Source organism: Hylobates moloch, unplaced genomic scaffold (assembly GCF_009828535.3).
Source record: "Hylobates moloch isolate HMO894 unplaced genomic scaffold, HMol_V3 SCAFFOLD_19, whole genome shotgun sequence".
NCBI lineage: Eukaryota > Metazoa > Chordata > Mammalia > Primates > Hylobatidae > Hylobates > Hylobates moloch.
This window is the reverse complement of record NW_026652294.1, coordinates 39,605,277-39,629,685: the sequence shown is the minus strand read 5'-3', so window position 1 is coordinate 39,629,685 and position 24,409 is coordinate 39,605,277. Positions and strand designations below refer to the sequence as shown.

Genomic DNA, 24,409 nt, shown 5'->3' with positions numbered 1-24,409 from the left:
TAGACTGGAATGTTTTAATTTTTGTTCTTTTAGATTTTGTACTGCTGAAAGCTCTGCTTAGCATCTTCTCAGCAACAGGTTTTGGGATGCATAACTATTATCTATCTAAGAAAGAAATAATAATTCTCTAATCAAATATTCAGTTACTTTTCTTATTTTCCTTATGTCTCATAAATAATCTCATAAATAGTTGGTCTGTTCAATTCAAGATCCAAACAAGGTTGACATATTGAGATTGGTTGCTTAGTCTGTTTTGTGTTGCTACAACAAAATAACACAGATTGTATGATTTATAAACAAGAGAAGTTTATTTGGCTTATGGTTCTAGAGGCCGGGAAGTCCAAGGTCAAAGGGCTGCATCTGGTGAGGGCCTTCTTGTGGCGTCATTCCATGGGAGAAGGTGGAAGGGCAAAAAGAGCATGCTCAAGAGAGAGCAAGAGGTAGAATTTATAGCCTCAAGCCCCTTTATAATTGGCATTAATCCATTGATGAAGGTGGAGCCCTCATTGTCTAAGCACCTCTCATTAGGCCTCACCTCCCAACATTGTTGTATTGGGGATTAAATTTCCAGCACATGCTTTTGTGGGGACACAGTCAAAGCATAGCAATTGTTACATCACTTTTAGTCTCTTTCTCTCTCCTCTTTATTTTTATTTTTATTGATTTATTTTTTTTGCTTCTGGAGATAGGGGGTCTCACTATATTGCCCAGGCTAGTCTTGAACTCCTGAGCTCAAGTGATCTTCCCACCGTGGCTTCCCAAAGTGCTGGGGTTACAAGCATGAGCTACCATGCCCGGCCACTTCCCCCAACCCTTTTTTTTTTTTTTTTTCACACCATAGGATTGCAATCAACAAAATCCAGATTTCTGGATTTTGTTGATTGCAATCCTATGGTGCTCCCTATAAACTGGAAGGAGAAAAATCCATAAATTGCATCCAGAGGCTTAAACGGATTCAGATTCAGGAGACACTTAATGCCCCATTGTCTCTCACTTTATGATGTTGAGATTGATCAGTAGTGAGTCATTTTAGGTTTTGCCAGCCTGGTTTGTGCATAAGGAGTGGCCTCATCTGCCAGTCACCTAAAAATTTTAATAGTGATGGACATTGTGCAGATCCACTGTGGCACTGGGAGCTGCAAAATGGTGAGTCTAGTGCCATTATTCCTTCTGTGTTTATTAGCTTAGTGAATTTCTTTTAATTCAATGTATGTTCCTCACACAAAGTTTTCTCAAGTTTTTTTTTTTTTTTACAGAGTTTTTTTGCTATTTTCTCTCAAAGAAGCAATAGCAACTAATGTTAGTTATCCTTCCTCTGCCCTCTATGTATTATTATTACTGATAAGTTTTGCCTTTGTAACGTCGTTTTCTTTTATTATTTTACCATTGTTCTATTTTTCCTTAAGAAGGATGCTCTCTTAGAATAAATGTCTGCTCTTATCACTTGATTTCCTGAGGTGTCCATTCTGCTCTTTATTTTCTCCACTGTGGATTTTAATTTTACTTTTTCAGATGATTCCTTACAGTCTTTTCTGGCCCTGGTCATATGCATTTCTGTCCTAATATGTAGACTCTATGTTATACTACATTCTGTTGCAGATATAAATCTATCTCCTAAAGTTTTCTTTTAGTTATTTTATAGATAATTTCCACAGGTAATTTATTTCTGAATCCTCTGAATGATGATCTTTTCTTATTTTTTATTTATATTTTAAATATTTTATTTATTTATTTATTTTATTATTATTATACTTTAAGTTTTAGGGTACATGTGCACAACGTGCAGGTTTGTTACATGTGTATACATGTGCTATGTTGGTGTGCTGCACCCATTAACTTGTCATTTAGCATTAGGTATATCTCCTAATGCTATCCCTCCCCCCTCCCCCCGATCTTTTCTTATTATATAGGGTTTTTTTCAAAATTTGCGTGTGCATTTTAACTAGGTGCAGTGTTTGCAGGTGGTATGGGTGAATTATTCTTTCCTGTCTCCCTTTCCTTCTGGATGGTCGTCTGATTTCTTCTGAGAGCTACAGTTGGGATGTAGGGTTACATGATATTCCCAGTTCAATCCCTGTTCCTAGTAGGAGACTATTGTATCTCTGCTCCATTGCGTTGACATTTGCACCAGCCTCCACTTCGTGTTTCTCTAATCCTTTGAACCTGTGAAACAATGCATATACATAGCCCTGCTTTCTTAAACAGAGGACTGGCACTTCCAGGCTTAGTAAAATTTCCCAATCGGCCAGGCGCAGTGGCTCACGCCTGTAATCCCAGCACTTTGGGAGGCCGAGGCAGGCGGATCACGAGGTCAGGAGATCGAGACCATCCTGGCTAACACAATGAAACCCCGTCTCTACTAAAAATACAAAAATGTTAGCGGGGCGTGGTGGCAGGCGCCTATAGTCCCAGCTACACGGAAGGCTGAGGCAAGAGAATGGCGTGAACCCGGGAGGTGGAGATTGCAGTGAGCCGAGATTGCGCCGCTGCACTCCAGCCTGGGTGACAGAGAGAGACTCCGTCTCAAAAAAAAAAAAAAAAAAAAAATTTCCCAATCATAGACAGAGGAAGATGGGCATTCCAGGCAGAGTGATCAGCATAAGTGGGAGCCTGGAGGCTTAAAGCAGCATAGTGTGCTTGAAAATTTGTAAATGTTTCCAACTGCAAATATTTTTGTATGTCTCCCTTAGGTAAAGTATACAGTAGTGTTATTATGCAAACTTATCTTTCAAGCCTTTGCAGCTCTTCAGGATTTTCCTAAGGCTCTGGCAATCCAATATTTCTAGCTGCCCAAGAGGCATCCTGCTTGGCTCACCCACCATACAACAGTGTCAGTAAGTTAAAGGGATTCATTATCTTTTCCCACAAATCAGTTATTTTTCCTTCCATGAATAATGTTTCTGTAAGGCCTGGAGACCTTGGAGTCCTCTTTGACTTCGGTCTTTAATGGCTTTTCTGTGTTGAAAGTTTCTGAGCACTGTGAAGTCTCCAGCCTTCTCTGTTTTGTGTTGCCTTTTCTCTCACCTAGGCCCTGTCGTGCCAGGACCATTGAGCACTCTCCACATGAGTTCCTGCTTCTCACCTTTTGCCCCTGCAGTGTGTTCTCTGTATGGCTGCCAGATTTATACTTTGTCTAAAATGCTTATTTCATCTAATCACTTTTCTCTCCTGAACCTTCAATACCTCATCACCCATAGATGACAAAATCTGAATTGTTCAGTTCAGTTTGTCTTTCTAGGCCCTTATCGCTCACATTCCTTGATGGTACAAACTATTTTTGCTATGCTGGTCTTCTCACACTGCCTCGAGTATATCCTGCCACTGTAAGAGTTTTGTGCTTTTACTACTTTAATAGGAATTACTTTATCTCTCCTTTTGACCCCATAGTCTTTAAAAAGAACATCAAAGACCCTTTGGGTCTGAATTTTTTACTTCATTCTACACTCTCTGACAAGGTGGTCATGACTTTCAGTGCCTGGGGCTTGTTGTGTTCTGCCCCAGAGCTTTCTGTTATTTATAATACCAGTTCATCTTTCTCTTTCTCTTTTTGGTGCTTTGCATTGTAGCTTGTTTAGTGTGCGTCTATTTGTCTTCATGCCCAGAGCGTATGTTTCTTAAAGAAGCTTAGTATCTTGTGTGTGTATTCAAATACTTACTAAAGTTCATTTGAACTTTAAGGTCTCCAGAATAATTATTTTAACAACATATTGCCTTCCTACCATGTGCCTGGGGGAAGACAGAACTGGTGCAGTATCAATTCAGTGATTAGTTTATACAAGAGCTCAATACTTGAGCTAATTTTTTAGGTAGTTAGAAGTTAGCTCCTTAAGCACTTTAATAATGTTCTTTCTTAAGCATTGATCACTGCTCCATTTTGGCAGGCATGGGATACTGATGATTAGTTAACCTTTTATATTTTTGATGACGAACTCATATCTGTGAGACTTACTCTCTCTTATTGTAGTCCTCAGATAAGTGCCTAACGCATGGTAGACACACATGTTGGAATTACTTCTGATTAAATGTGTCAGTTATTATCTGTTACAATGCCATACATGCTGTGGGACACTAAACTGAATTTGTGTATTTTTGCTTTCTTGGAGCTTTTTTCTTTTCTAGTCTCTAATTATATGCCTCTTATAAAATTGAAGAGTAGCTTCATGATAGACTGTGATCTAATTTTTGAATGAAAAAGTGAGGTTGGGTGTACAAAAATTCATCAATGTATGGTTGCGATTTGTTAATGTTATATAAATTAAACTCAGTAAAAAGGTATTGAGGTTGCCTCTCCTTTGTTTTTCTCACCCTTAATAAAGCCTTTATTTTTATTATTCCTCATTGCCTTTTTGTCCTGTGGGCAGCAAAGAAATATGGGAGTAGATAGACAAGAGACTTGATTGGGAGAAAGTGCAAGGTGATGGTCTGGGAAGCCCAAGGGCCAGCCATGGTTTCCCAGGTCTGTACTTTGCATACAAGAAGGCCAAGAGTCTGAAAACTTGAGGAGTCTATAGTAATTACTGTAGTCTCAGGCAAAGAACGAACAGATAACCTCCTGGTCTGCTCAGTAGTAAGGCTTTAGCAAACAGCCCAAATCTGAATTTAGGATAGGGGCCCTTTGCCCCTTCTAAACTGCTAACCTGAGTAGGAAGTGCATTCCACATCTGAGCCTGCAATTGCGAGTTCAGGAAAATACAAGGAGGGCAGCCAGAGAGACAGTTCTGATCACTTGAAATTTTTTGGCAGGCTTTCATTCTCTTGGTTTAGCATTAGTAAACAGAGCAGTCTCTGGAGGGCTTTCTGGTGGCAATTGCTGGGGGTTTCGGCTCTTAAGAACACGACTGTTAGTTGGAATCCCTCTTAGTGTTCCCTGGGGAAGCTGGCCATGCAGTACCAATTCTCCAGCCTTTTTTCATGTCCTCTTGCTTTTAGATTTTGGTCTACCCAAATCATCTTAAATAAAAGGTCTATTTCATAATGCAACTGAGTGCCCTTCCAGATGCCTTCAGTCCCTTAGAGGGTTAGAGCATCTGTCAGCGGTTCTGACTGCTCTTGCTTTTCCATAGTGTCCAGAATCAGTTTTGTAGAATATTCTCAGAAATCATTCTGTCTACATTTTAAAAACCTGCAAGTCATAAGCATTCATAGGGTCAATTCTGTGTATTATAGTATTGATGATTATAGTATTGATCAGGAAAAGTTTGTATTTTCTAGCTTAGCAGCTTTAATTTACTGAAGATCCCAAAGAGCTTTTGTTTATTTGGCTTATGTTTATTGATATTTACTGTATTTGGTAATTAAAATACATTTTAAAATCTTTATTAATTCATTTAAAAAGAATAGTAGTAAATCATGACAAGTTAACATAAGTAAATACATTTTTAAGAAAAAAAAACCCTGTATTTTCCAAAACAAAAAAAAATTACACAGATGAAAACTCTTAGATTTTTGCAAATCTCTTTAGTATTAACCAAACATAGCTAGAATCTCATATCTGCTTTTGCATTCTGTTTTTTTATATGTCATTTTGGGTAAGGCATATGAAGAAAATCCAGCCATAGAGATATTTAGTTGGAAAAAAAGAAGAGTGTTTTTTTGTTTTTTGGTTTTTTGTTTTGTTTTGTCTTTGAGATGGAGTCTCACTTTCTTGCCCAGGCTGGAGTACAGTGATGCGATCTAGGCTCACTGCAACCTCCGCCCCCTGGGGTTCAGGCGATTCTCCTGCCTCAGCCTCCTGAATAGCTGGGATTACAGGTGCCTGCCACTGTGCCTGGCTAATTTTTGTATTTTTAGTAGAGACAGAGTTTTACCATCTTGGCCAGGCTAGTCTTGACCTCCTGACCTTGTGATCCACCTGCCTCAACCTCTCAAAGTGCTGGGATTACAGGCATGAGCCACCATGCCTGGCCAAGAAGAGTATTTTAATACCCTTTTTAGATAATTGTGGATATTCTTCTTTGATACTGTACCCAAACTGGACAAATGCTATTTTCTTAAAGATTAATTGCAATGTGGAATCTGAAACTGCATTAACGAGCTTTTCATAGCTTGTGTACTTGCGAGAGAATGAATGTAAAAAAGTAAATAACATATTGATTGTACCTTATGATAGCCCTGTGAAGTCCGGGAGCTCTCATTATTTCTACTTCATGGATAAGGAAATTGAGTCCAGCAGAGTGCCACTTAATAAGCTATCTGTGGGAGAACTAGTTGTGGTTCATAGTACTAAATTGCCCATCATAGGCTCAGTTTAATTTGGGGGATGGATTATCCAAAAGGTAAAGATCTCCTGCTTAAATGACTCTGTGGTTTCTGTCTCCTGATTGGACCCTGACTGATAAATGCAGAGGTTTTTTTTTTAATACTCTATTTTATTTTTATTCTAGACTTATTCTGGACTCTTCTGTGTAGTTATAAACCCTTACAAGAATCTTCCAATTTACTCTGAGAATATTATTGAAATGTACAGAGGGAAGAAGCGTCATGAGATGCCTCCACACATCTATGCTATATCTGAATCTGCTTACAGATGCATGCTTCAAGGTAATTGGAAATATTTGAATACTAAATGCTCAGAATTTCTTAAATGTAATTTACTGTTTTTTAATGTCTCAATGTATTCTACAAAAGTTTTTAATATTTTTTTAAATTAATAAAAAAGTAATGTTTATTGTAGAAAAAATTGAGTTTTTAAGATTAAAACAGACAACGTGGCCATTTTCTGTAAGTATGATAAGTATGTTTGTTGCTCTAAAACAATACCTCGTAAATTTGTATGTTACAAAGCATCTGGTTTTCATATACATTTGATTCCCACCACAAGCCGGTCTGACCAAAGCTCATTATATTAGGTTTTAAAACCAATAGGAAGAATAATAGGAAAGGTAGATGCTTCACTGGGGAAAGAAAAATTATAAAATATTATTTGTGATTTAAATGCATGTAAAAGGTGACAATAAAAGTTAAAAAGCATGTGTTAAGTTGGTTGATTTTGATTGTATTCCTTTGGATCAGAATGAATATAAATTTGAGGAGTCATTCATTTGAACCCTGGCTTTAGACACAGTGATTTATGGAGGGACATTTTTAAAAGACCAGAATGTAGTATTTTTGAATGCAATTAATATTATTGCTCTACAAGACTTCATTTAAACATGGGAGTTCCTGGTGCTAGGTGAAAACCCAATCTTCTGTAATAACTCTCCCTCTCTCTCCTTTTTAATGTATTTTTTGTTACTAAATTCTGTAAGTTTTAATAAAAAACATAAGGTTCTTATAAAATCGTTCCACAATCTTCAGAAAACAGGCTATGCTGTACCCACTTTTCGTCAAATTGCAGGTCATGGCAAGTCCTTTTTGGTGATTAGGTCTGAAGGATAGTGTGAAGGAATTAATAAAGTACAATACCCATGTCCTACTTCTAGTTTTTGTTTGGATACTTATTATATACCAGATCTTCCAGGGCAAACAGGAGATGCTTCAAGACTAGAATAGTGTCATACAGAAGTTGGTAAGGACAGTTTTGTAATTTAAAAATGAGCTTAGGCTTTTAAAGAGAGATTAAATTTAATAATCTTTTTTTTTTTGAGTTCAATACAATTTCTTAGTATTCTTAGGGAATACTGAGAAATGGCTAGGACTGTGAAAAATTGCTGTTAGAGATGGAGAATGAAGAATCATCCACTCTTTTTGTTTTTGGTTCTGTCTTTGTTAGGAAGAATGATCTTTAGATGCAGAAGAGTGTTTGTATTAGTGAGCAAACTGTGCCATATGTGGGAGAAGAAATTGAAGAAAGTGCCCTCCTTTTCGGATTAAGCCCATTTTGTTCCTCATTTAAACAGATAGATCTTACAGTTGAGATTGTTGACCCTCTGGTCTTTGATGTATTCTATAGAAGGGGAGTTTCCAGAAAGCTAGGGACAGCCTCATATGTATCATTCTAATTTTTAAAAAGGAGAACTTTAAACCAATCCTTGAGCTTTAAATATGTTAAGAGAACAGTCTGAAAACAATGTGGATATATTGATTAGTAACTGATTAATGACTGACGTTGGCCAGGTTTATCAGGATGTGCACCAAAGGGTGTGTGCCACCTTTTAACATTTTTATCAGCATACTTGAAGAGGTGGGATGCATTCCTATAAAATTTGTCAATGGCATGAAACTGGGAGCGATAATAATACATTTGATGAAAAGAAACAGGATTTAAAAATTTCTTGACAGGTTGAATGAGGGGTTGAATCTAACATAATAGTTAACAGGGATAAACATTATATCCCATTAATGGGTTCCCAGACCAGCTGTATGGATACAGTATGAGGAAGAATTGTTGGCTCTGTGGCTCTGCTGGTGAAAACTCCTCTTTAGTAAACAGAATGAGGAAGATATGAGGCAGATGTGGCTTATCAGCATATCATATCATTTTTAGTGCTAGAGTAAACATTTATTGAAAATTACTGTGTGCCAAGCACTGGGTAAAGGCTTTGTGTCTTATTATTTAGTGCATGACAAGCTTGTAAAGTAAATAGAATTACTATCCCTATTTTACCAAGGCACAAGAAAATTAAATAAATAACTTGACCAACAAAGTGTATATAGTGAAAAATACAAGCTAGGATTCAAAACCAGGCAGTGTGAGACATTCTTATCCGCAATAATAAACTTCCATGTGAAAGTTAAAAGGAATTAGTTGATAGTTTTGATTACATAAAAATTTAAAAGTTTGACACAGAAAATGAAAACAACCCACTCTAAACAATTTCCCTTTGTATTTGATTTTGTAAGTAGGGGGCCACCTGCTGATCTACTACACGACATAATTGAGGGGGCATCTGCTGGGCTAGTCAGACATTAGCATATGCAGCATTGCTGGTAAAGCTCACACCAGCTACCAATGCCAATCAATCTAGGTCTTCAATTACAAATGTGAATGGATAGCTAAGTGTCACTGGACCTAAGAAGACAATCAGTAGCCTGACCAAGGACCATGTGGAGAATTCAGAGCATTTGGCCCCACTGATCTGTCATTTTAGATTCAATTCCCCATCCAAGCTGCCAAGAGCTTTTAAGATTCTGTTTCTTGGCCGGGCCCGGTGGCTCACGCCTATAATCCCAGCACTTTGGGAGGCTGAGGCTGGTGGATCACGAGGTCAGGAGATCGAGATCGTCCTGGCTAACACGGTGAAACCCCGTCTGTATTAAAAAAAAAAAAATACAAAAAATTAGCCAGGCGTGGCAGCACGCGCCTGTAGTCCCAGCTACTCAGGAGGCTGAGGCGGGAGAATGGTGTGAACCCGGGAGGCGCAGCTTGCAGTGAGCCGAGATCGCGCTACCGCAGTCCGGCCTGGGCGAAAGAGCAAGACTCCGTCTCAAAAAAAAAAAAAAAAAAAAAGATTGTTTCTTTCATCAAATGTATTTATCATCCTTCCTAGTTTCATATCATGCACAAGCTTTTTGGTCACACATCCCACATCTTTAAGTGTATTAATGAAAAATATTCAAAAGTTTTTGCTTTTTATGTGAAAAAGCAGGAAGCTAGCTTAATTTTTTTAATTGGATTTTAGGGGATACTGTATCAAAATGCAGTTGTGTGTGTGGCACATAGTAGTTGCTTAATAAATATTTGTTGAATGAATGAATGAAAGCAGAGTTCTTAGACGTAAACTTGATTGCAAAAAATCACACATTCATTAAAAGCATGGAATGGTAGATTAGACACAATTGGAAACTAAAGCAGATTTGAAGACTAGAATGGAGACCAAAAAGAATCAGATGGTGCTTATGAGAGAAGGAGTAGGAAACATGGAATGTATTTGTAGACTCTCGGGTTCCATGAAAAAAGTGATATTTTGAAAAAGGTCACCTGAACTAAAGACACGCTCAGGTCTTCAGATAAAAGTGCTGGGTGGAAATAGTGAAAGGAGACATGCCTCGTCTTGTGTACCTTGGTGGATAGGGCAACATGACGTGCTGTCCATGGAAAGGGAGTCAGTAGCATCGGGCTTCTCATTTGCAATACTGTGTGTTAGGAACTGAATTCAGGAACACTGAGGTCTCTACCGTGCACATAATCATCTGAGCTCACCTAGGAGTACCCACAGTGAGGCTCGCCACCTTGTGGCTTGTCTTCCTTTGTTCCTGACGCCTCACCAACCCAGTTCCACCCCAGCTAGCTTCCATTCAGCAGCAGGCAACCAACACTGCTACCAACCCCTGTTGACCTGGATATGTGGAAAGGAAAGTTTTGCTTGCTGTAACAATACCTGCAGGGGCCACTTTTTTAGGCCACCATGAAAATTTAAGACCTGAGAGTCCACCATCTTCATGGAATCCTGGAATGAAATTCACTGTGTTTCCAGTCATGTTTTCATTTCCATAATATTCCCTTTTCATTTTTGCCTTAGGTAACTCCCACTCTCTGATGTGCAAACTTTCTCTATGTTTAGTATCTTCCGTGAATATTTTCTTTTCCTTCAAGCTTTAACCGAGACTTGGCTTTCCCCCACATATAGGGTATGAGTCCATTTAGTGAAGAATGCTCCATCACTCAAATCCTATGCACTGGGAGATAGGGTTAGTGTCCTTACTAACACTGTGTCTATGTGTCTGCTAAACTATTACTCCTTTACTGCCTTGGAAAAGCTGCACCTCTGTCACCACTCATTACTTTCAGCAGCTCTCCTCACTCCATGATGGGCCCCAGCACGTTGTTTCCTTTCTGCCTCAAGCCTTGCCATTGCGCTGTGTTACTTCATAGTTTTTAATGAACAGTCAAGTCCCTTGATCGTAAGATCCTTCATATGAATTCCTCCATATCTCACTTATGCCACCAACATCTATGGTGATGCTCTAGACTTTGCCATCTTTTAGAATTAACTGATTTTTCAGATAATGTTTCAGAAGTTCTATTGCAGCATCCTTCCATATTGGTAGTCCAATCAAGAAGTCTCCTAAATGTGTTCTTTGACTTCATGTGGATCCCCAGCCCATTACTTGTTCTACTTTCCCCCTATATGTTAACAACACCCTTCACTTTCTTCCTTGTATAATTTAGATTTCATGGCCATCTTCTACCTATTTCCTAAACCCCTCCCTTGTCCCATTGTTCATTGGTTATTTTTGTTTGGTAAAACTCACGCTGGATGAATCAAGACATTTGTCTCTTTTAATGCTGTTACTTGGGTTGCTGAGACTTCTGGAGTTATGCTCACATAATGGAACAGACAAATACCACTGTAATTTCCTGACCGTGAGCCTTGATTCTACACTCAACTCTTGCTAATCCTACCTTGGTCCTCCCACTCTCCATAATGACTATTTCAAACCTCTGCAGGCTCCAGATCTCTGGGTCCCTCCTTGCCCCTCTAATCCCTGGCTGATGGCTTGTTTCCCATTCCACAGAGGCACTGAAGAGAAACTGCCCCAGCTTGATGAACAGATCATTCTCTCTTGTGTCTACTCCTGTCAAAGGCTGGTCTTACCTAGTCCTTCACCTCTGATGCTGATCACATCCTCTTAACCTTCTTAAGAATCTCATGGTGTTGATTATTCTGGGTTGTGACTGTATCTTCTGCTTCTCTTTTTATAGGCTCCTAACATTAGCATTAAATTTTCCCTATTAGCTAAAGTTTTACCCGTTACTTTAAATAAGAAAGTTAGTTCTTTCCACCTTCCTTTTACAGCCAGATTTTTCAAACCAGTGTTGCAGATGGGTAGGCAGATATGGTTGCTGGCAGGAGCTTTTGAAAATGAAGCAGGGTTTCAGCTGAGAGTGAGGAGGAGGGAGGATTGGAGGTTTAAGATAGAAATAGTGTGATGTAGTCATCTAGGAGAGACAGATAATACTTACATATACATCACTGACATTGCATCAAATATTTAAAACAGTTGCTATTGGAAATGTAAGGAGAATGTGAACCGCAGTTATAGAGGGAGTTTTAATATGCTTCTCTCAGAATTTGACATATTAAGTAGGGAAAAAAAGAATATTAAAGAATGTGATTTAATACAACTTAGCAAGCTTATATGGAAAAATGTATGTATGCAAGCAGAAAGCACATTTGCAAACGTGGTGTCAATTCCATATAGCAGGCCACCGATAAAAATCTCAGTTCCTGAAAGAAGACATCACAGGCTACATTCTCTGACCACAGTGCAATAAGACAAGATATTAGCAATAAAAAGATTTCCAAATGGGTTAGTGTTTGTGGGATTGTGTTTAATGAGTATGAATGTTTTGTTATTAATCACTCATCTATATGGCTTTTGGTAAAAGAGGAAATCAAAACTTACAGATTCTTTAGAAATCACTACAACAGGCTGGGCACCATGGCTCACGCCTGTAATCTCAGGACTTTGGGAGGCCAAGGCGGGCAGATCACTTGAGCTCAGGAGTTCAAGACCAGCCTGGTCAACATGGTGAACCCCCAGCTCTACAAAAAATTAAAAAATTAGCCGGATGTGTTGCCATGCTCCTATAGTCCTAGCTACTCAGGAGGCTGAGGTGGGAAGATTGCTTGAGCCTGGGAGGTGGAGGTTGCAGTGAACTGAGATCATGCCACTGCACTCCAGCCTGGGCAACAGAGCCAGACCCCGTCTCAAAAAAAAAAAAGGTACAAAATGCCACATATAAAAATTTTGTGAGTTATGGCAAAAGCCACTTTTAAGAAACAGTTCATGGCTCTAAATGTTTTCATTAGCAAAGAAAGATTTATAGACAAAGTAAATTTTTATTCAGCAAAATCGATAATAGACAATTTTTTGCTAATTTATTGAGCTGTACATTGCTTTTTTTCTGTGTCATTTCATAATAAAAAAGGTACTTAAAAGTACAACAATGAAATGAACCAAAACAAGAGAGAAAATGTAGGAAGAGATAAGTGGATTGGAACAAAGAACATTTTCTCCTAGAACTGGTAAGTACAGCTAAGAGCTGGTCCCACGAAAAGACAGACTAGACAAATGTTTGGCAAGTGTGATCAAGAAGACAGAACTACCAGAAATGACAAAGAGTATATAGAACACCATAAGCAAAGACAAAATTGACTCAAAATAAGGTGGAAAACTTAACCAGAACATTGTCCATGGGAGAAATAGAAGAGATTGTTGAAGATCTATCTTTATGTCTTCAAGACACAAGGCCCAAACAATTTTAGTGGTCAGGTCTGTCAAATCTTAAGGACTAGGGTGGCATGCGCCTGTAGTCCCAGCTACCCCGGAGGCTGAGGCAGGAGAATGGCATGAACCCGGGAGGCAGAGCTTGCAGTGAGCTGAGATCACGCCCACAGCACTCCAGCCTGGGTGACAGGGCGAGACTCCATCTCAAAAAAAAAAAAAAAAAAAAAAATCTTAAGGACTAGGTACTTCCTATGTAATCTAAATGGGTTAGACCATTAGACAATGCAGAGTAGGCCAGGCACAGTGGGTCACGCCTGTAATCTCAGCACTTTGGGAGGCTGAGGCGGGTGGATCATGAGGTCAGGAGTTTGAGACTAGCCTGGCCCACATAGTGAAACCCCGTCTACTAAAAATACAAAAAAAAATTAGCCAGGCCTGGTGGCGGGCACCTGTAATCCCAGCTACTTGGGAGGCTGAGACAAGGAGAATCCCTTGAACCTGGGAGGCAGAGGTTGCAGCAAGCTGAGATTGCACCATTGCACTCTAGCCCAGGCGACAGTGAGAGACTCCATCTCAAAAAAAAAAAAAAAAGAGTAACCTATATAGCATCAAGATCAGAATTTGTCAAAGAAATTTGAATACTTAAATTATGTTTTACTTTTTAATTAAGACAACCTATAAAGATAGTTTTAAAATACACAAATACACAGTAGAGTAAGACATAAAACTGGAGATACCCTAACTATTCTGGATTCCCTCTTTAGGAATTTCTTCTTACATATGTACATATATAAGTAAGTATATAAGTATATAAATAATTATTAATAAGTAAGAAGCCTATGATATTCTTTTTCTTTCTTTCCTTTCTTCTCTTTCTTTCCTTCTCCTTTCTTTTCTTTCTTTCTTGTCTTTCTATCTTTAGACTTCCTATTATGGAAGAAGAGATTTTATACTCATCTAAACCCTCCCCATATCTTCCTGATAGAAGTTCAATCAACATTTTGCATTTTAACATTCAACATTTAAATTATTATCCTATGATTACATTTCCTTTCTTATATAATTTGTTTTCTTTGTGGTTAGTATTTTTCCCATTTTGGGGACTAGGGTAGTTTTGCAATCACCTACATTAATTTGAACCACAAATCCTCTTTCAGTAGACACAAGTGCATCAAGTAATTTCTCAGGGTCTTTCCCCCTTGAAGGCACACCTCCCAAAGCCTGTTATCCTCCTCCAGTTCGTGCTTGTTTCTTTAGACTTGCCTTTGCCCTTATGTAATCTAGAAATTCCTTTTGCTTCTTTCCTTGGTTGTGTTAATTTATGGATCTCATATGCTGTTAAAATTTTTGGATAGAGGATAACCTCTGGTAGCTTCCTGAGAAACACTGGAAACAACCAATTATTATATCAATAAGTAATTAATTAGAGGATGGCTCATCCATATAGTGAAATGTCAAGCAGCCACCTTGAAAAGATGTTAGACCTACTGAGTGATCTTGTGAGGGTAATAGGTAGACTTACTCCCCCTCCCTCCTTCTCCCCCTCCCTTTTAAGAATAAGCATTTTAAGAATAAGGTTGATACACATCAAAATGTGAACCTTGAGAAAGCAAGTTGAAGGACCTTGAAACTGGATACAAGTTTCCTACATTAGAAGAAATAAAAGCAGGGAAAACAAGCCATTCTTGAAACATCAAGAAGGCTTTAAAAAGTCAGAAAATGGGCCAGGCGCAGTGGCTTACACCTGTAATCCCAGCACTTGGGGAGGCTAAGGCAGGTGGATCACCTGAGGTCAGGAGTCGAGACCAGCCTAGCCAACATGCGAAACCCCGTCTCTACTCAAAATAGAAAAGAATTAGCTGGGCATGGTGACTCATGCCAGTAATCCCAGCTGCTCGGGAGGCTGAGGCATGAGAATCACTTGAACCCAGGAGTTAGAGATTTCGGTGAGCCAAGATCGTGCCACTGCACTCCAGCTTGGGTAACAGAGCGAGATTCTGTCTCAAAAAAAAGATCAGAAAATATGTAACACCAAATATAGCACTTATAACAATAAACATAAGTACTTTTAACACCCCTGTAAATAAAAGAGAGTCTAATACACTCATATGCCATTTACAAGAAAAAACATCTCAAAGTAGCAAAATAAATAAAAGTACAAGACTGGGCAGATACCTCAGCCAAATGCATACACAAAGAAAGCATAGTCTAAAGTCACTTCAGCCTAAAGTAGACCTCAAAGCCCAAACAGGGACAAGAGCATTATTTTATGTCAAGAAAAGGAACATTTAATAATGTTTTATAGTTGTCTTGGATCTATGTATTGAATCTTCTGATGTAAAGATATAGACAGTAGGAACTATCCCTCCTCACCCACCCTGTGAAGCTGTAAGATATGGTAAGACCCTTGCATTGACACCATTAAACAACTGTTCTTGGGCGGGGCGCGGTGGCTCATGCCTGTAATCCCAGCACTTTGGGAGGCCAAGGCGGGCAGATCACCTGAGGTCAGGAGTTCTAGACCAGCCTGACCAATCTGGAGAAACCTGTCTCTACTAAAAATGCAAAATTAGCTGGGCGTGGTGGTGCATACCTGTAATCCCAGCTACTCGGGAGGCTGAGGCAGGAGAATTGCTTGAACCCAGGAGGCGGAGGTTGCGGTGAGCCAAGATCGTGCCATTGCACTGCAGCCTGGGTGACAAGAGCGAAACTCTGTCTCAAAAAAAAAAGAACTGTTCTTATTGGGGAGACAGCATACAAATAAAGACAATATTGAGTAGTATGAGGAAAACGAAAAGAGGGTGAGGGCACACAGACTGAAGGGATTAGGGAGAGTGAAATGGCGATTTCATAGGGCGATTAGTTTAAAAATGTCCAAAAATCATTAGCTTTCTTATGAATCACCCATTATCCTTTACTGTAGCCAAAAATAAATAAATGCTAGGAATAAACGCTAGTGCTGCCTTTTCGAGAATGTCCTATAGTCATCCACACTTTAACCTTTTGAGTGTGGCTTCTTTTTTTTAGCACAATGCGTTTGAGATTGATTGACCAGTAGTTCACTCTTTTTTAGTGCTGAGTAATAGTCCATTATATGCATATTCCATGGTTTATTCACTCACTACGTAAAGAACATTTAGATTGTTTTCAGTTTTTGGCAATTAAGGCACTGTACAGTTGGCCCTCTGTATTCGTGGGTCCCACATTTGCAGATTCAACCAACTGTGGATTGGGGAAGATAATGGATGGTTGCACCTGTACTGAAGATGTACAGACAGACTTTTGTTCTTTTCATTACTCCCTAAACAATACACTATAGCAACTATTTACATATCCCTAAACAATACACTATAGCAACTATTTACTATTATAAGTAATCTAGACAGGACTTAAGGTATTAATATATGGGAGGATGTGTGTAGGGTATATGCAGATACTCTGCCATTTTATGTAAGGGACTTGAGTATCCATGGATTTTTTTATGTGCTGTGGGTTGGGGTTGTCGTGGAATCAATCCCCCACAGATAACGGGGGTCAACATTTGTATACAAGCTTTTGTATGAGCATAAGTTTTCATTTCATTTGAGTCAATACCTAGGAGTAAGATCGCTGGGTCATATGGTAGATGTGTGTTTAACTTTATAAGAAATTACCAAACTATTTTCCAAAGTGGCTGTGCCATTTTGCATTTCTACCAGCAATAGATGAATTCCAGGTGTTCGCCATCCTTGTTAGCCCTTGGTATTGTCCATCTTTATTAAATTGCAGTCTTTCTAATAGACGAGTAGTAGCATCTCACTGTAGTTTTAAGTTGCATTTTCCTAACGCATCTTTTGATGTGCTTATTTTGCATCTGTATATCTTTGGTGAAATGTCCAAATCTTACTATCATCTTTAAAAATTTGATAATTTTCTGATTTTTCAATTTTGAGAGTTCTTTGTCCTTTCTAGATATAAGTCTTTTATTGGATAAGTGATTTGCATTTTTTTTCCTCCCAGTCTGTGACCTATTTTGGTTTAATTTTTGTATATGGTGCAAAGTATGGGTTGAGAGTCATCGTTTTGCTTATGGATATTCAATTGTTCTAGCACTGTTTGTTGAAACAACTATTTCTCGATTGAATTGCCTTTGTACCTTTGTGGAAAATCAACAAAGGTCTATTCCAGGACTCTCTGTTCCTTTGATCTATATGTCTTTCCTTTTGCCAGTATCACATTGGCTTAGTTACAGTAGCTTTATAGTAAACCTTGAAATCAGGTAGTGTGAGTCTTCCACCACTGTTCTTTTTAAAAATTCTTTATTTTGGTTCCTTTGTCTTTCCCTAGGTATAAATTTTAGAAATCAGTTTGTCGCTTTTTGCCCAAAAAATCCTGCTAACATTTTGATTGGATTGCACTGAATCTATAGATCAGCTGAGGCCGAATTAACAGCAATATTGAGTCTTCCAATCCATGAACACAGTTTGTCTCTCTTATAGGTCTTCTTTGACTTCTTTCATTAGTGTTTTGTAATTTTCAGCATACAGAGATGTTGCATATACGTTGTTAGATTTATAACCAAGTATATCATATATCTTGGTATAACTAAACATTTCATGTTTTTTAGTTTTAATGGAACTTTTAAAATTTCAATTTCAAATTGTTCATTATTAATATATAGAAATAAGATATTTAAAATATACATTGACTTTTTTTGCAACCTTGCTAGACCCACTTAGTCTGAAAGGGTTTTTTTGTTTGTTTGTTTTTGTGTATTGTAGATTGTTTGGGATTTTCTGTCTATGTCCTCTGCAAATAGAGACATTGCTATTTCCTCCTTTTCAATCTGTGCTTTTGATTTTGTTTTCTTACTCTGTACCGTTGAATAGGAGTGGTGAGAACAAATATCCTTCCTGACCTTAGAGGGATAGCATTCAGTTTTTCACTATTAAAAGATGATATTAACTATAGGGTTGTTTGTGACTGCCCTTTATCAGGTTGAAGTTCCCTTGTATTTCTAGTTTGCTGAGTTTTTAAAAATCATCAGTGGATGTTAAGTTTTGTCAGACTCTTTTTTACATCTATTCAGATGGTCAAAGGGTGTTTCTTCTTTAAGTCTGTTGATGTGATGAATTAGATTATTCACCTTTGAGATGTTGAACTAGCCTTGCACTGCCAGGACAGACACCATTTGTTCTTTCTGTGCATCATCTTTATATATATATATATATATATATTGCTGGATTTGATTTACTAACATTTTGTTAAGAATTTTTGAGCATTTGTTTATGAGTGATATTTATATGTGGTTTTCTTTCATTGCAATGTCTTTTTTTTTTTTTTTTTCTGATTTCATTATCAGGGTAAGGTTTATCTCTTAGAATGGATTGAGAAATGCTTCTTCCTCTTCAGTTTTCTAAAGAGTTTATATAGAATTGGTGTTATTTATTCCCTACCTGTTTTGTAGAATTTTCTAATAGAGCTATGATTTCTTTGTGAGAAGATTTTTAATTACAATTTCATTTTCTTTAATAGATAGAAGGCTATGCAGGTAACCATTTCTTCTTGAGTGAGTTTTAGTGGTTATGTCTTTTAAATAATTTAACCTTTTCATCTTAGTTGTTAAATATTTTGTCATAAAGTCATTCTTAATATTTTCTTATTATCTTTCTAATATCCGTGGGTTCTTAATGATACGACTTTTTAAAAATTTCGGATATTGGCAATTTGTGTCCTTTTCTCCTTTTTCCTGATTACTTCGGCTAGAGGTTTGTCAATACCATTGATCTTCTCAAAGAAGGAACATTTGGTTTCATTGATTTTTTTTTTCTTTTTTCTGTTTTCCATTTCATTGATTTCTTTATCATTTCCTTTCTTCTCCTTACTTTGGATTTAATTTGCTCTTTTCTAGTTTTTATTTAGGTAAGAGCCCAGATCATTGATTTGAAAACTTTCTCACGTTGAGAAAATGATTTGATTCAACATGGATTTATTGCACACCTACTTATGTGATTTTTAGAAGGTGCTTTGGAAAATACTGAGCTATCAAATGAGTCCCTACTGTTTAGAAGGCTAGTTGCATTTTCGAAAGTGAGTTTTTTCCCCTTGAATATCACCGTAAGGCTCTGTTTGGTTACCTGTATAGGGTTTTAGAGTATAAAGATCATTGGAAACTGTCGTAGTGCTGCAGTTGATCCTTGAAGGGTAGAGCGGATTCAGTGAAGCAGAGGTGGGGAGTTGATCACAGAGTTGGAGAGAATCTGGGAGGTTGGCAAGCCCATCCCCCGTGTACTGAAGCCCAAAGTTAATACAAGATCAGACAGACAGATAACAAAAATAGATGGGTCTGGCTAGAAGAGAGTTGGTTTTTTGTTGTTGTTGTTGTTTGATAGGGGGTGGGATAGCAAGAAGCGTGGGGGAATGAAGTCTGCAGCAGGTTGTAGTGTAGGTCTCAAATTTTAGACAATGATGATAGCAGGTACAGACGCAGGAAGAACACCATTTTGAATGAATTAGGAGGCAATTCGATTTGGGTTAATTTTTGTGTGCTTTGATTTCTTTAATGTGTAAACTACTTTAGAAAAGCCATAAACAACTTGGTATAGTGGAGTTCTATGGAAATTGCTAAGACCAGGAAAATTCGGGGGTCTGAAGATTCATACTGAGAGTGAATAAGCAAAGACTTGGTAAAATCATGGTTTATAGGTGAAGAACCAGCCAGCAAGGAATAAATGCCTCATTTATAGATACATAGTTTGTGGCAGAGCTAGAACTAGAAAAGATTCCAGGCCCCATTATTTTGCCAGTGCCCACACGGCACCTAGCACTGGGTTTCTCTCAGCAGACCTCTATTAAAGCTAGCTATGGCTCACCAAGGCTGTTAATGCTGAGAATAAAGAAGTAAGACAGTCTCGGATCTCAAGCAATGCATTCTAGTGGGCAGTCAACTGCAGTATTGTTTGTCTGATTCTAAAATACACTTAAAAGAAGGCAACATTGGCCGGGTGCGGTGGCTCACGCCTGTAATCCCAGCACTTTGGGAGGCCGAGGCGGGTGGATCACAAGGTCAGAAGATCGAGACCATCCTGGCTAACATGGTGAAACCCCGTCTCTACTAAAAATACAAAAAATCAGCCGGGCGTGGTGGCGGGCACATGTAGTCCCAGCTACTCAGGAGGCTGAGGCAGGAGAATGGCGTGAACCCAGGAGGTGGAGCTTGCAGTGAGCCGAGATCGCACCACTGCACTCCAGCCTGGGCAATAGAGCGAGACTCTGTCTCAAAAACAAAAACAAAAACAAAAACAAAAACAAAAAACAAAAAAAAGAAGGCGACATTGAGAAACCTGAGGGAGAGTGTCTGGGAAGGTATTCCTAGAGGAGGTGAAGCTTGATTGAGGCCAAAGGGACACGCAGGAGATATCCCAGTGGTTCTGTGTCTAGGAAGAGTATGTTGGAAGAAAGGATATAGTGTGATCTCTGTGTAAGTAAATGAATAAAGGAGGCAGACATCGACTATATACTATGAATATTGGCTGTGGCAGCCAGAAGGAAGAATAACACCGGGTTATGAGCTATTAGAATGAAATTAGGGCCAGGTGCCATGGCTCACACCTGTAATCCCAACACTGTGGGCCGAGGCAGGTGGATCCCTTAAGCCTAGGGGTTCAAGGCCAGCCTGAGCAACATGGCAAAACCCTGTCTCTACAAAGATACAAAAATTAGCCGGGCATGGTGGCACCTGCCTGTGGTCCCAGCTACTCAGGAGGCTGAGGTGGGAGGATTACTTGAGCCCAGGAGACGGAGGTTGCAGTGAGCTGAGATCACGCCACTGCACTCCAGCCTGGGCAACAGAGCGAAACTCTGTCTGAAAAAAGAAAAAGAAAAAAGAAATTAGGCTTGAGGGGCAGGACAGTACTATGTTCTTTGTAAATCTCAGTTTATACATAGAATATATGAATGGATTTGTTTAATAATATTATGTAAAAAAGAATATGACATAGTGAACGGAGCACTTATTTCTCTTTCATGGAAGTTATTTATGCCTAACTGCTGTGAAATCCTCCTTAGGCACCCGAGGCATCCACCAGAGGAAAAACAAGCACAGCATAGCAAGCAGCAAAAAAGCTACTTGGGCCAGGCCCTGTGAGCTCAGTTCCTTTCTAGGCAATGACAAACTTGTTTCATATTGTTGAGAACACACACAGGTGCTAGAGGCAGACAGCCCTGGGTCCTCATCCTGGCAACCTTGCCCTTTCGTAGCCGTGTCACTTGGGAGGATTACCTAGCCTCCCTGAGGAACAGTTTCTCGTCTGTGAAATAGGGATAATAATACTCATAAGTGAATAGAAATTCTGCATCCTCTACTGGTAATTTTGTCCATGGGCTAGATATGGGTTTGATTTTCACCTTTTTATTTGAAAATTTTAGTTAGATTCTTAAATTATTAATCACTTTAAAATCATGTTAGATTCTTTTGTTATATTTGGTATATAAAACATGTTGACTTGAGACAGCGTTTATAGATGTTTATCCTCCTTCAGCTTTCTTTCCACTCAGTGTTGAATACTTTTTTTCCTCCTTTAAGATGACATTAGCAATGATTCCTCTCTCGTTGTGGGTATTCTTGAAGCTGTTCTGAAAGGCCGTAGTTTCCAAATCTGGCCAGGTGTCAGAATCACCTGGGGAGCTTATTTAAAGAAGGGTTTTTAATCCCCATCTCCCAGAGTTGAATGATTTAGTGAGGTGGAATGCCAGGAAATACATTTTTATAAAACTTCCCGGTTGAATTTGTATGCGGCAGGGTTTGAGAATCAAGGTTAATTAGGCATATAAAGTCATCCAGACAAACGATGTGTGGAATAAGCCTGAGTTACTGTTATTTACCCCCAGAGACTCTGGCATAATAATAGGAGATAATGAGGGGGTTTGATTAGATTTAGGACCATATTATGGGGTTGGAGGCATTAACTTGGCTTGAGAGGAGTAGTTACTAATATTTTATAGGCTATTACTGCAACTTTATTATATCAAATATTTTAAAACCAGGCAAATGGTCACTTTCTTTTTTTTGTTTGTTTTGTTCTGTTTTATAGATCGTGAGGACCAGTCAATTCTTTGCACGTAAGTAAATGTTGAATGTTCAGATTTGTTTTTGATTTTCTTGGAAAGTGAAGCAATTATTTTTGTCTGGGGGGAGGGGAGAAGTAGAGCAGTAATTTTTAAGAGTTTGATGTAAACCTTGTAGTTATTTTAAGACTAAGATTATGTAAGTTGCTTAAATTTGGTGTTAATGGTTGGTTGTCAGTCTGGGCTTTTCGCACATTTTATAATGTTAATCTGTGAAACTTACATCTTAGTTCATATGTCAAAGTGTAGGCCTAGTGGACGTTTCAGTAATTTATTCTTTTTACTCAATAAGCATTTACTGATTATTAAGTGCCTGCTGTACTGTGTGCTCAGTGTTAAACATTCACAGCAGAATAAAACAATATCCACAACAGGACACAATTAGATTTGCACGTTAGAAAGATTACTTTGGCAGCAGTGTGGAAAACGGAGTGGAGGAAGAGTTGAAACAAGAGGACCAGTTAGGAGGCTATTCAGTTATCTAGGCAAGAGATGGTGTGGACTTCAGGTATAGAAGTAGTTATGAACCTAGAGAGCAGTGGTTGCATTTAAGCAGTGTTCAGTTTAGGAGGCAGACTTACCAAGACTTGGTGATTTACATGCATAAGAAAAAGAAGCTAAGAGAGAAGGTATTGTTGCTGAAATCTCCTGACATGGAAACATGGGAGGAAGAACAGGTTTGAAGTGGATGATAATGAGTTTGGTTTAGGACACATTGCATTTGAGGTCCTTATGGCTCATGTAAGTGGAGCTGTCATCGGGCTCTTGGATATATGGGTTTGGAGCTCAGGAGAGTGAGATCTGTGCTAGAAATGCAGATCTGAAGAGTCAGTGGCATGGAAAGTGATAGAAGCCATGCCGATGAATGAGATTACCTTAGAAGAATGTGTTGAGAGAAAGCAGAGTGTGGAATCCTGAGGAAAACCTACACTCAAGGGTCAGGCAGAGGAGGAAGAACCACAGAGAAGGCTAAAATGACCCATCATAGGGGCATGAGGAGGCAAGAAGGTGTGGTGGCACAGCAGTCAAGGGGAGAGAGGCATTTTGGGACAGAGGGAGGGGTCAGCACTTCAGATTGAGTGGATGAGATGAGCAGCAGCATGCCCATTGGACCCAGCAATAGAGAGTGGAGGGTGCTGGAGTAGACTGGGGATAGTGAAGAGGTAGAAGCCAGGTGGCAGTTGAAGCATGAAGGGGAGGTGAAAATGTTAAAAATAAAATGCAATTTTTAGAAAACTCAAGTATGAACCTACTACTTTCAGATAGTTTGGGAAGGTGGAGAGTAGTTGAGTGGTGGTAAGAGATCAATAGGATTTTTGTTTTTGGTGTTTTTAGTGTGGGCAAGATTCAGTGCTGATGAGAGGAAGATAACATTTTGGGAGTGGCTGGGGTGGGGGCAGGAAGGAGAATTGAGAGAGCAAGGAGGGCAGTGAGGTGCAGAGCACAGGGGTTGGGTGTCTGAGCACAGTGAGGTCCTAATGGGGGGCGTGACTCTTCTCCAGTGACGGGGCCAAGGAGGCAGATGAGTACCAATGCGGGTAAGTAGGGGTGGGGAGCTGTGAATGGCGAAAATTCTAATCTAATGGTTTCTCTTTTCTATGAAGTAGAAGACTTGGTATTTAATAAGAAAGGGAAGGAGTGGCAGGACAGGAGGTTTGAGGAGATGAGAGTCAGCTTTGTTTTATGAATTTTTTGCTGGCATTGTTTAGCCTTGAGGAGTTATATAAATTAGCTTTTCCTGAACAACAAATCACCCTGAAACTTGGTGGCTCAAATCAGCACTGTTCTACAGGTTTCCCAGCAGTGGGATTGGGCTCAGCTGGGTGGTTCTGCCAATCTGGGCCAGGCTCAGCTTTCTCACTGGAGGCTCACTCCTGCATCTGCGGACAACTATGGGATGGCTGGCTGACTATTGGTGGGGGTGCCTTGGTTTCTTCTCCACTTGGCGTCTCTTTCTCCGGCAGTCTAGCCCTGGCTTTTAACGTGGTAGCAGCGTTCAACAGCAGCAAGAGGGCAAGCTCCAGTGTGTAAGCATTGTTCAAGTTTCTGCTTGTGTCACGTTCTGCTGTCCCATTTCCAAGCAAGACATGGCAAGGCATGGCATGAGTCAGGTGGGAAACATCATAAAGTGAGGCATTGAAACAATTGGAGCCATTACTTTCGTTGATCCACCATGGATATGTTGGAATAC

At 39.1% G+C, this 24,409-nt stretch overlaps 1 protein-coding gene across 6 annotated transcripts in view; it reads left to right on the top strand.

Moving 5' to 3' along the window:
• MYH10 (myosin heavy chain 10) overlaps window positions 1–24,409 on the top strand; it is a 156,218-nt gene that overhangs the window by 19,760 nt on the left and 112,049 nt on the right. For all 6 annotated transcript variants that reach the window (XM_032139177.2, XM_032139174.2, XM_032139176.2 and 3 more), the window contains exons 3-4: window positions 6,384–6,540; window positions 22,185–22,212. In XM_032139177.2, the coding sequence (XP_031995068.1) occupies window positions 6,384–6,540; window positions 22,185–22,212 (185 nt within the window). The remainder of the gene's footprint in view (window positions 1–6,383; window positions 6,541–22,184; window positions 22,213–24,409) is intronic.